General features: G+C 34.5%; 1 protein-coding gene across 3 annotated transcripts in view; it reads right to left on the bottom strand.

Moving 5' to 3' along the window:
• The window catches only part of CROT (carnitine O-octanoyltransferase), a 57,294-nt gene that overhangs the window by 27,113 nt on the left and 17,357 nt on the right, over window positions 1-12,824 (bottom strand). For all 3 annotated transcript variants that reach the window (XM_063667652.1, XM_054496960.2, XM_054496961.2), the window contains exons 7-10: window positions 9,136-9,244; window positions 1,892-1,985; window positions 1,664-1,789; window positions 194-295 (exon numbers count right to left, since the gene is read on the bottom strand). In XM_063667652.1, coding sequence (XP_063523722.1) covers window positions 194-295; window positions 1,664-1,789; window positions 1,892-1,985; window positions 9,136-9,244 — 431 coding nt within the window. The remainder of the gene's footprint in view (window positions 1-193; window positions 296-1,663; window positions 1,790-1,891; window positions 1,986-9,135; window positions 9,245-12,824) is intronic.

The following is a 12,824-nucleotide window of genomic DNA, read 5'->3' on the forward strand; positions in this document are numbered from 1 at the left end:
CTTACTACAGAAGAAAATAACTTGTCCTATACTCTACTTTCACTGAGAATTCATAACTAAACTTTTCACCAAAGTGCCATAAAACTAAATTACTATTCACTTACACTGTTTCCCAGCACAAGTATTTATGGTTTATTGTCATTAATTTAACCTAAAAGATCAAAAGAGAAAAAAATTTCAGTAGTTTACTTACATCACAATTACAGCCAAATACTCCATTAGAAAAGGAAATCAAGTTATAGGATTTGTCACCCCAGCGTACTGTTGGATCTCCAATAAGGATGGCTGCAATAATCTAAAATAAATTTAATTTTTCCAAATTAAAAGGGTTTAATATTGGTTTGTAAGAATTTACATCTTAAACACATATATCATCTCACCATTCCTCTTCAGGTCAACCAAATTTAATAAAATCATAATATAGTTATACTCAAGAGAGAGTAATTCTGGCCCTGACTTTAGGGGTTTCTCAAAATCTCAAGTTAAGAAAATCCTACCAGAAAAGAAAATGCTGGTACAATGTTCATGAATGTTTACGGAACATAGAATTGAGAGGATAAGGGTTTTGTAACTTGAATAGGATAAAAAATCTTGATAAAAGTTTAGTCATTAAAGTCTAGTTAGGAGGAAATATTTTAAGAATTCATTTCCTACTAAACCTGTTTTTCAAACTGTATACTTTGGCCTATTAATGGATCATGAAATCAATTCAGTGCATCATAATCAATATTCCTTACAAAAAAGTAGAATAAAATAGACTGGAAATATCAGTGTACGTCACAGACAATAAAAGTAATTAGTGCTCTGTGAAACTCCTATTTTATATATGTGTTTGCATGCATATACACATGTATATATAGTGGGCTGCAATCTAAATGCATTTGTAACTAAAAATTGTGGTCAAAAAAGTTTGAACAACACTACATTAAAATACATTCTTCCTTAAAAAGAAGTCTGGTGATTCTCAAAAAAAAAGACTCTCTCCTTGCTACAAGGTTTTTCAGTCCTTGATATTTTTTCCTATTATTTAATACCGATTAATTCATTATAAAATAATTAAGTCTTTTCAAAAGACTATGAGATTTATAATACAATTACTATCTTTTATTATTTCCTGGGAAACTGAAATGTCGCCCTGGGGGTGCCAGGGGAGCATAAAATAAGGCCATATTTACCCTTAACGTCACTGACATCAATGTGTTCAGTAATTAACCAAATGATAAAATAAATGACTTACAAGGGTGACATAATTCTTAGGAGAGACAGTCCCAACTATGGTGTCAAGATACACTAGTGCAGGTTATGATTAGATTCTCATTTCACCTTTGGCAAGAAAAGTGCATTAACTTGGTGCTCTGTGTAAATTTTCTGAGTATGCAAGCAATGAAAAGGTTGAGCAACACTGATATGTGATATGCAAAGTCATACTTCTTTAAACGAAGTATAATATATAGCTAAACAAACTTGAACAATATGGCAAGGATTTACCAATTTACTGTCTACTTTATAAGCTTCAATTTGGCACGAGTATATTGTATAACTAAGAAAAAGTTTCAAGAGCCTAAATTTAGAAAAAGAAAAAAAATCTTCCATGTTCAATAAATATGAGTCTTCCAGAAAAATCTGCAATTAAAAAAAAAACAAACAGAAGGTAGTTAAGTACCTCAGAATAATCCTCTGGTGTTACATGTGGACTGCTATCCTCCATGGAATATACCAGTAAACTACTCTGAATTTTTTCTAATAAAGCCAAGTTCTCTGGATCAAGACCAATCAGATATTCCCGTGCCTAAAGGACAAGGAGATGATGATCAAATATTACAACTGAAATACAAAACATCAAAAGAGTTTGTTAGAGAAAAGCTTCGTTAAGAAAAGTATAAATCAGAACCTTAGCCCATCGAGTTCGCTCCTCACTAGTCAATGCTGCAATCCCAGGTCCATCAGGTTCACTATGGCACTTCTTGTGGATATATGTCAGTTGTCTTATGGAAGACGAAAAGAAGATTCAAAAAGAGTACAGGCAGAAAGTAACTGCTTTGGCCTTTAAAAGGTCATAATATTGATCAATATTTAAATGTTTGGATATATTACCCAAAGAAACCACTTATGATGCCAATAGATTTCCTACATCACATATTTTTTAAGTGATTGTGTTCTCTTAACACCAAAAGCATATTTGACAATAATTTAATTTCAGTAAATAAATTTAGTTATTGGCTAAATTTAGTTTGGCTGATATATACTTTGGAAATGTGCATGTACTTCTAGGTTACAAGTAAATATCCTTTTTACTGTAAGTATCCTGACAATGGAGAACTTGAAAAATATCCTGGTAATCAATTTCACAAATATAATGTACGTCTTACGTAACTAAAATCTATGTGCATATATATTTAACCAGAGGACTTACTGTATACTCAATTAATATTTGTGTTTTACCAAAAAAAATAGAAATACCATATAATCAGTTTTAAGTATTTTCATATGTGCCACTTTGTTACTTCTAATCATTATATTTTTAAAGAAATAAAGAAATTTTCATCAGTCAAAAATCCACAGAGCTTTAATTTAGCTCTACTTCATGGCACATGTTAAGAAATTACTTCAATTTAAAAGCTTTCAAGGATTTCTCAGGAAGTGAGCTAATGTAGCTTAATAAATGGTCAAAAAACGCCACTAGTAGCCATCAGTTCTGACTTTGAATTCATTCAAAATTGGAATTCATCATTTATCTACTGATTTGCATACTCTCCTCTCTTTGTTCATTATATCTGTAACACTGATAAAGAAATACATTTCTTGCTGAAAAATTCCCCCCTTTTTATTTGCAAATTAAAGGTGTCCTGAGGAACAGAATAAGGGTTTCTTCACCAGTCTGCATCTATAGCGAGAGCAACTTGCCTTGCCTCTCTTCCTGCTTACTTTCTTTAGTAACTACTGATTTTGCTCCAATTATAAATAAAGCTTTTGCAGTTTGTGGTTACTAGCATAAACTCTGAATTTCTAAATAAAATCAACCTGTTTCTCTCCATATGGTACTTGTTGCTACCCTTCCCTTACCAACTACCTCAAAGCACGAGTTTTGACTATGAAACTTTTTCTTCCTCCCTGAAATGATCATTTTCATGTTCGTTTTACAAGGTGGTCATTATTAGGGAGAAATTACAAAGGAAAGTGTGTTAAACCTGAAATGACATTTTAAGTTTGATAATAAAAGGTCACATAACTGCCCAAATCGTTGCCATTAAGAGATACAGATTTGGTAACAAGATAATCCCTCTTTTCCTTTAACTTGGCTAACTATGCACCTGTTTTTCAGCTACACATCTAATTTTTTATATTTCAAAGCACAAAGATTTGTATTAAAAATATCTGCATTACAGAATCCTATATTTTTTTTTCTTTTATTATTATTATCATTATTATTATTATTATACTTTAGGTTACCTATATTTTTAAAAATATTCTATACTCCACACAATCTGGCTTCTGCTTCATCGCTTTCCATTCACTCTTTAATTTACTGTCCTCGATTTTTGTTCTCCAGTGATTATCTTGAAAGTCACCAATAATGTCCCATTAAGGAAACCTAGTAGCTTTATTTAAGGCTAATTTTCCTCATTGTAGAATGTTTGACACTCAGGTATGAATGTTAAAATTATCTTCTTACTTGATTCTTTCACACGGTCCCATTGTGGTCTCCGTACCTCACTGAAGTCTTTTTCATTGACCATTTGTTCTCCTTACACTGCTGAATGTGTCTTTTCCCAAATTTCTGTCACTGGCCTTTCCAAGCTCCTCTTATAAGTTTCTCCCTTGGTAATCTCGTCTACTTCTTTAATAGTTTCAATTATCACCTTTATGTAAGAGGCAACCAACTCTCTAACTTCAACACCATTTTTTCTCTCAATCTCTGTTACCAAAGTTCCAAAAGCTTGTTGAATATCTCTACTTCAATTCCTGCCAACATTTCCAACTAAATGTATATTTAAACATTATCTCCCCCTTCCCACAATTTTTTTTAAAAAGATCTTAAGAGATAATATATGTGTAAATCTTCATGTCCTCAGATTAGGCAATGGTTTCTTAGATACAATTCCAAAAGCACATGTGACAACAAAAAAAAGAGATAAAATTGGATTTTTTCAAAATGAAAAATATTGTGCATCAAAAGAGGCCATCAAGAAAGTGAAAAGCCAAGCCTAGGAGATATAATTTGCAAATTATATATCTGTAAAAAGACATATCTAAAGAACGATTACAATTCAATAATAAAAAGACAACCTAATTATAATAAATAATAATTATAAATTCAATAATAAAAAGACAACCAATTAAAAATTGGCCAAGTATCTGATTATTGAATTATAAATTCAATAATAAAAAGACAACCAATTAAAAATTGGCCAAGTATCTGATTAGACATCTCTCCAAGGAAGATATATACAAATGGCCAAAAGGCACGTGAAAAAATCTTCAACATCATTATCAAATATAAACTACAACAAGATCCCACTTTACCCTTACTAGCACGGCTACAATAGAAAAGGCAGACAATAAGTGTTGGTGAAGATGTGGAGAAACTGGAACCCTAATACACTGTGCCATTTTGGAAAACTCTCTGGTAGTTTCTCAATAGTTAAACATAGAATTACCATATGACCTGGCAATTCTACCCCTAAAATATACCCAAGAGAAATGAAAACATATGTTTACATGAAAACCTGTATACAATATTCACGGCAGCATTATGAATAATTTACTATTTGTCTATTATTCATAATAGACAAAAAGTAGAAACAACTCAAATGTCCATCAACTGATGAACAGTTAATAAAATGTGGCATATCTGTAAAATAGAATGTTATTCAGCAATAAAAAGGAATAAAGTATTCATACATGCTAAAACATGGATGAACCTTGAAAACATTATGCTAAGTGAAAGAAGCTACACACAAAAGGCTACATGTTGTAAGATGCCATTCCTATATTAATAAAATGTATGAAATAGGCACATTTATAGAGGCAGAAAGTAGGTTGGTGGTTGTCAGAACTTTTGGGTTTTTTTCAAGGCAAAAACAGAAATCCAGATGTTTATGTAAATTTTCCTGATTTTTAAATAGTGATTCAAATTCTGCTATCCAAGCAAAATAGGTCACAGGCTGAATGTAGCCCATGAAGCACATGTGTTCAATTTCTGGAAGAGTGGCTTTGAATAATCCAATTAATAAGCCTGATCTAATAATTATATGTCAAATTTAAAACACACTAACTAAAACATGTAATGGGAAGACACACAAATATTATCCAAGATACAAAAGCAAATAATTAAAAAGATAAATTTGCCTAAATCAAAATTAAGATGGGACAATTTCCAAAATTTGTTTCAAGTTAACTGCAAGAAAATGTTTGCAACACACATAATCTATAAAGGATTAATGTAGAGACTATATAAATAATTTCTATAAATCAATAAGGATAAAGTAAAATAGCCAACAGAAAAATAGGCAAAAGTAACTCACAGAAAACACAAATAAATGGCCTATAAAACATATAAAAATGCTCAACCTCACTTGTAATGAGGGATATGCCAATTCAAACAACAATGAATACCATTTTTCACCTGTCAGTTCACTAGATATAGCTTTTTTTTTATGAAAAAAGGCTCAATTTTACTAAGTAATCATGAAAATGCAAATTATAACAATCATGACATACCCTTTAATATCCATGAGATCAAGGATTAGCACATTTTTTATTAAAGGACCAAATATTAACTATATCTGGCTTTGTGGGTTAAACAGGAAAATAAAGGACATTTTATAGGTATGTATCAAACCACTTAAAATGTAATCATTTAAAAATATTAAAACCATTCTTATTTTACAAGCTTGAAAAAGTACAGTTAGCCGGATTTGGTGCATGAGCCATAGTTTGCTGATTCCCCATTATATGGACAAAACTTTAAAAGTGTAAAATATTAAGAGTTGGTGAAAATGCAACTAAAAGAGTGTCCTACATGTAGCAAGGTTTATTGCTGCAACCACTGGAGAATAATATAGCATTCTCTAATGAAAAATTAAAATGTTCACACCTTACAACCTAATAATTTTTCTACTCACATTGCTCTTTAGAGAAATACTTGCACATATTCACAAGAAAGTATGTCCAAGAAAAATACCCAAAACACTGTTACATATTTTCTATAGGATACATATAGATAGCTATCTATATAAAGAATATATTTAAAATGATAGACTAAATTCCTAACTCCTATTATTTTCAAGTAGAACAAAGGGGCCAGGTTTTGAAAATGCTTTCAGAGGATCTAAAGCTATTTGCATTTTTTTCTGAAGTTTTTAACATTTTACAAGAAGAAAATGTTCATATGTCACTCGTACTTAATTAAAATTTTTTTTTTTAATTTTTTTCTTTTTTTTTCTTTTTATTATTATTATTATTATTATTATTATTATACTTTAGGCTCTATGGTACATGTGCGCAACGTGCAGGTAAGTTACATATGTATACATGTGCCATGCTGGTGCGCTGCACCCACCAACTCGTCATCTAGCATTAGGTATATCTCCCAATGCTATCTCTCCCCCCTCCCCCCACCCCACAACAGTCCCCGAGACAGCGTCTTGCTCTGTCACCCAGGCTGGAGTGCAGTGGCGTAATCACAGCTCACTGCAGCCTCAACCTCCTGGGCTCAAGCAATCCTCCTACCCCAGCCTTCCAAGTAGCTGGGAGCACTCTCAAGCAGCACTATCATGTCCAGCTAATTTTTTAACTTTTTATAGAGACAGGGTCCCCCTGTGTTGCTGAGGCTGGTCTTCAGCTCCTGGCCTTAAGTGATCCTCCAGCCTCAGCCTCCCAAAATGTTGCAATTACAGGCATGAGCCACTGTGTCCCCCTCCTCACCAGATATGTTTTAAGTTTAATAGTACCATGTCAACAATGATTAGGAGAAGTGGGTGTCCTCACATAATACTGGCAGAAAAAACAATGCCACTGTGGATGACAATTTGACTTAGTCAAAAATTTTAAATGTATACATCAAACGATGTGAAAATTTCACTTCTAATATCAAACCATAGATATTTTATCCAAATACACAAAGAGGCATGTTTGAAAATGTTAATTATTTGTTATAGCAACAAATGGAAGCAACTTTAATGTCATAGAGAAATGGTCACGTCAACTATAATATACCCATTTGATGGAATTCTATATAATAGTTTAAAAGAATAAGGTAGATGTATTTGTAGCAATATGAAAAGATTACATTTATTGTTGATTAAAAGAAGCTAACTAGAAAAATAACACTATTTTTTAAATGTGCAACTACCCCTGTGCCTCATGTCAAACACAAAAATCAATTAACTCTAGGAAGACTATAAATACAAACCTAAAAGGCAAAACAAAATTCTAGAACATAGGAAATTATCTTCTTGGCGCTGAGTTAGGGAAAAATTTTTTAAAACAGAACACAAAACATGTAATCTGTATGGTAAAGATTAAAAGATTAATAAACTGGACTACATTCAATTAAGAACTTCTGTTCATCAGGAAGATGTGTTTAATAGAACAAAAGATCAATTATAAACATCTTCTATTCTGTGTATTGCAACACACACAACCAAGTAAGAACTCTTACCCAGAATGTATAAGGAACTCCTACAACACTCACACACTAGTAGACATAACTACTTTGGAAAACTGGCCTTATCTATTGAAGCTGAACATACACATATCCTATGACTCAGCAAATTCTCTCCTGGGTGTGTTCCAGACAGAAATACATGCATGTGTACACCAAAAGACTTACACAAGCATTTTCACAGCAGCCTTTTTCAAATAATAATGCCAACTGTAAACAACCTAAATGACTGCCCCTGGGAAGGAGTGAAAGTATGGAAGAGGGATGAGGGGAATCTTCTGGAATATTAGAAATGTTCTAATTTTTGACCTGGGTGCAGGTTACATAAGTATTTAGTTGTACATTTCTGTGTGCAGTTTTGTACATGTTTGCAATATTTAATAAAAATAATTTAAGTTATAAATAGATATATATACCTAACAATTAGAACAACTGATCATCTGTTAATGATATTAAAACACTGTTTATTTGGCTGGGTGTTGCGGCTTATGCCTGTAATCCCAGAACTTTGGGAGGCCAAGGCAGGCAGATTATTTAAGGACAGGAGTTCAAGACCAGCTTGGCCAACTTGGTGAAACCCCATCCCTACTAAAAATACAAAAATTAGCTGGCCATGGTGGTGGGCACCTGTAATCCTAGCTACTTGGGAGGCTGAGGCAGAAGAATCACTTGAACCTGGAAGGTGGAGGTTGCAGTGAGCTGAGATTGTGCCTCTGCACTCCAGCCTGGACACAGAGCAAGACTCTGTCTCAAAAAAAAAATTTATTTTTTAGAAGTCATTAGGTATGATAATGGTACTAAATGTGTATTTTAAGAGTCCTTCTGTTTTAGAGATGTATACTGAAATATCTATAATGAAAGGATATTATGTCAGATTATCTTCAAAATAATCCATGGGAAAGTGAGGGAAAAGGCAAAAGAGGTATAGTTGAAACAGCACTGACTATGAGTTTATAACTGTCGATGCTAGGAGTTGGTAACTGTTGAAGTTAGGAGATGGGTACACGGGAGTTATCATTATATAATCCCCTATACATTTTGAAATTTTCCATAATATACTTTAAAACATATACATAGAAAATGTATACCATATGTGTGTATATACATATATAATACATACTATATATTATATACATATTTTAAGCTAGGTATGCATGTAAATTCATTGCAACAGGTATGGAACGAGGGAACACACTAAACTAGTAGGAATGATTAATTCTGGGGCAGGGAATGGAATTGGTAATATATGTAATGTTTTCCTTTTCTCCAAGTGAACATATTTATATATGTCTAGTAAAATTTAAAAATAATTTGAATAAAAAATACAAATAGATTTTTTTTAAAAAAAGCATGCATAAAATTCTTATTTTTCAGCTTACTATCACTTTGAAAGGCAATTCTAAACATGTATATTTTAATTCAAGTAACACCATAAGACCTAATGAGACTCAAGAAAGTAGTCTGAAAACCTGAGAAGCTCTGGCGGGGTGACCAAACATCCTTCATGTATTACATCAAAGACAAAAGCTCGGCCTCGACACAGCACTACAATGTGGTTTGGGGAACGCCCTTCACTCTCTGCAAACAGAAACAGAAAACACAAGACTCAAATCTAAGGTTAACGAGTTAAGATGCATATATCCAATAGAAGAAAAGTAGGCATTCTTCCAATATTTTATTTATCATATAGTCATCAAATATATCACATAACAAAAATAATGTATTAATGGAATTGCAGTTACTATGATATAAATACATACTCCTGACACTTGTTCCATGTGAGACATCTAGAAATCCATGAGTTTCAAATACCCTGAAAACCACATAAATCCCAAACTACTACAGACCTTTCTAATTTTACTTAGGAACAGAAATGGGAATGGGAGAAGGAGACCAGTGGAATCTTGGAGGAGAGCCATTTGAATTAAGAGGTTTCTCTTTTGGATTATTTTAATGTTAATTACTCATCAGGTAATTTAATTGCAGTAATATCTAGCTATGATAACTCAATAAAATAATTTTCAGTAGAAAAGGATACAGTATGCCTGAGTGGCAAAGGAAAAGAATTTTGTCCAGTCTGGTAACACCTGGTAAGCCACTGACAATGGATTATCTCCGATTTCTTTGGCGCACCTTAACTCCCCAAGAACTGTTTGTTTGCTGTAAACCTCAGACTATTCTGATATAGCCCCATCTTTAGGTACTTGTCCTTTTGCCAAGGATCTTCTTATATGATCCCTGCCCCTACCTTCTAAGAAAAGAAAATGGAAAAAGAGGAAGAAAGAGAAGACATACACTGCCGCTTGAAGGAAATATACTGGTGGGTATTATTTACGGGTCAGTATTAAGTGCTTTACATATATTATCTCATGAAATCTTTTCATCAACTATGAGGAAGAACGGTCTCCTGATAACATTACTCTTTTTTCTCTTATACCTTATTTCCTCAAGACCTAGGGGATGAGGTATTTTCCTTGTTCCTCATGGCTACCTCCAAACCATTTCTTCTTTCTTCCCCTTCAAAAACCTCCAGATCCTTTTACCTCTACCACCACTACTCTTTTATTGCTGTCATCTCCTGACCATACCCGTTTCAAAGTTTAGGGCTGGAAAAGAAAAAAGAAAATAAATCTGATGCCAAATTAATCAATAAATGGTTGGAAAGGGTGAGAGTGGCAGAAGGGTACTACCTCAGGATAAACCTGGGGGATATTTGAGCAGAAAACTGAATGGAGTGAGAAAGTACGCCATGGAAATACCCGCAGAAGTGTTTCAGGCAGAGGAAACAGCAAGCACAAAGGCATTAGAATAAACATGAGTTGATCTGCTTAAAGGAAAACAAGGTCAGTGCAGCTGCGGCAGAGAGAAAAGGATAGAGTGGTAGATAAGGTTGAGACCCAATTATACTGGCCTCAGAAAGTGGTTTCCAGTATGATGGGAAGGAAACCAATGGACGGTTTTAAGCAAGGGAGTGATAATGTGGTCTAACTAAAAAGATCACTCCAGGTGTTACATGGAGAACAGATTACAAGGGTGAAGAGAAGGTATGGCAAGTTAGAGGTGACTAAAGTGATCCAGATGAGAACAATCTAAGAGAGATGGGATGATGGCTTCGACCGGGGCCTGATACTTGAAGGAGACAAGAGATGAATTGTTTTCCTTTTAAGATGGAAGATACTACAGACTGGAACAATCAAGTAAAGAAAGAAAACTGATAAGCAGCAGAGAGAGAGGATAATGCAAAAGCAAGGTCCTTGACTAGGCAAGAGGAAGCGGGACTCAGCACAGATACAGAAGAGTTTTCCTTAGGAGTCAGAGGAGTTCATCTATATTTTAAAAAGAAAAGAAAAGTATATGAATTTACAGTAACATATTGCAAGGGGGTAGAGAATGGGCAAATATTTGAATCAGTATATTTTCACTGGTTGCAAAAACAAGTTACTACTGACTTAGTAGCTTAAAACAACACAAATTTATTATCTTACAGGTCTAAGGACCAGAAATCTGAAATGTGTCTTACTGGGCTAAAACGAAGGTGCCGTCAGTACTGTGTTCCTTCTAGAGGCTCTAGAAGAAAATTGGTTTCCTTCCTTTTTCCAGCTTTTAGAGGCTATCCACATTCCTTGGGTTCATGAACCCCTTCTTCCGTCTTCAAAGCCATCTAGGGCAGATCATAACCTTCTCATACTGCCATCTCTTTGGTTCTCTCCTTTGCCTCCCTCTTCCATGAATAAGGACCCTTGTGATTATATACTTTGGGCACATGTGAATAATTCAAGATAACATCCCCATTTCAAGGTCAACTGACTAGCAACTGTAATTCCTCTTTACCATGTAACCTATTAACAATTTCAGGGATTAGAAAGTAGACATCTATGGGGGGCCATTATTCTGCCCATCACTGAAAGGCCGGTAAATGTCATGAGGGGAAGATTGCTCATATCTGTTGTGAAAAACAAGAGTTTGTTAGCTAACAAGAAGGAGAGCGAAAGGGATAGAACAGTCTTCTCTGGAAGTGAAAGAATAAGCTAACCAAGGAAGATAGCACAGTAGTGCTGGGGGCCAACTTGAGATTTAACTGAGATCATTAAGTGAGGTTTTATGGTTTTCTCTGGCCAAGTAAATTGCTAGAGTAGGTATCTTTGATATGTAGAGAAAAGACAAATTAAATTTTAAACGATGTTTAGGTTTTACCACATTAGTACTAGGGAGAGGTGACAAAGATTTGAATGTGTATGCCTGGGAGCAATGATGGTGAAGAACCAGAAAGAAGTGAAGACGGGGAAGTAGGAATGGAGCCACGAAGAGAGCAGCAGCATCGTAAAACTGCAAACCACAATGTGGCCAAAGGAACAGCTGACTTGGGGTACTGAAAGATGGAGTTTCCTAGAGCTATAAACTCAATGAAATGAGAGCCTATGGATCGTCTACAATTGAAAGCTAAAATCATCAAGAATATGACTGAGGTAGTAATGGAAAGAAAGACAGGCACTGGAGCTAAAGCAATCAATAGATGAAGGAGAATGGGCAGGAGGAAAGTCACTGCAACAATGTAGTGGTGATATAACCTGAAGGCATTTTTTTCCCCAAAAAGGCTAAAATTGTTAAGGAGGAAGGGAAAACAGAAAGGGCAAAGGGAAACAAAAAGGATACCAACACCTCCCACAGGCCCTGTAGTGCTATATAAAAGAAAAAAAAAATTCCCCCTTGAGACGGTACAGGGGAAGTAGTAAGCTTAATGAATAATCAAGCTTTAGTAACATCTTTTAGAGAAAAGGTTGAGGATATAATGGATTTTGCTGATCGTGAGCTCCAGAAAGTACAGCAGAAGGGTTTGGGGAAGTCGTGAGGGTAGATCAGAGCAATGGGAAATTTTGATCAAATTAGACCATGCACAAATCCGTGAATCCAGCTGACAAGGGATAACATGAGCAGTCTGGGCTTTTTGTGTAAATGTGGTAAACAGGGATGAAAGTTATGACTGAATTAGTCTTAATGGTCTCCTAGGGAGTAGGTAAAAACAAAAAAACAACAGGCCGGGTACTGTGGCTCACACGTGTAATCCCAACACTTTGAGGGCTGAGGTGGGCAGATTGCTTGAGCTCAGGAGTTCGACACCAGCCTGGGCAACATGGCAAAACCCGGTCTCTACAAAAAA

The sequence above is a fragment of the Pongo pygmaeus genome, chromosome 6 (genome assembly GCF_028885625.2).
Source record: "Pongo pygmaeus isolate AG05252 chromosome 6, NHGRI_mPonPyg2-v2.0_pri, whole genome shotgun sequence".
NCBI lineage: Eukaryota > Metazoa > Chordata > Mammalia > Primates > Hominidae > Pongo > Pongo pygmaeus.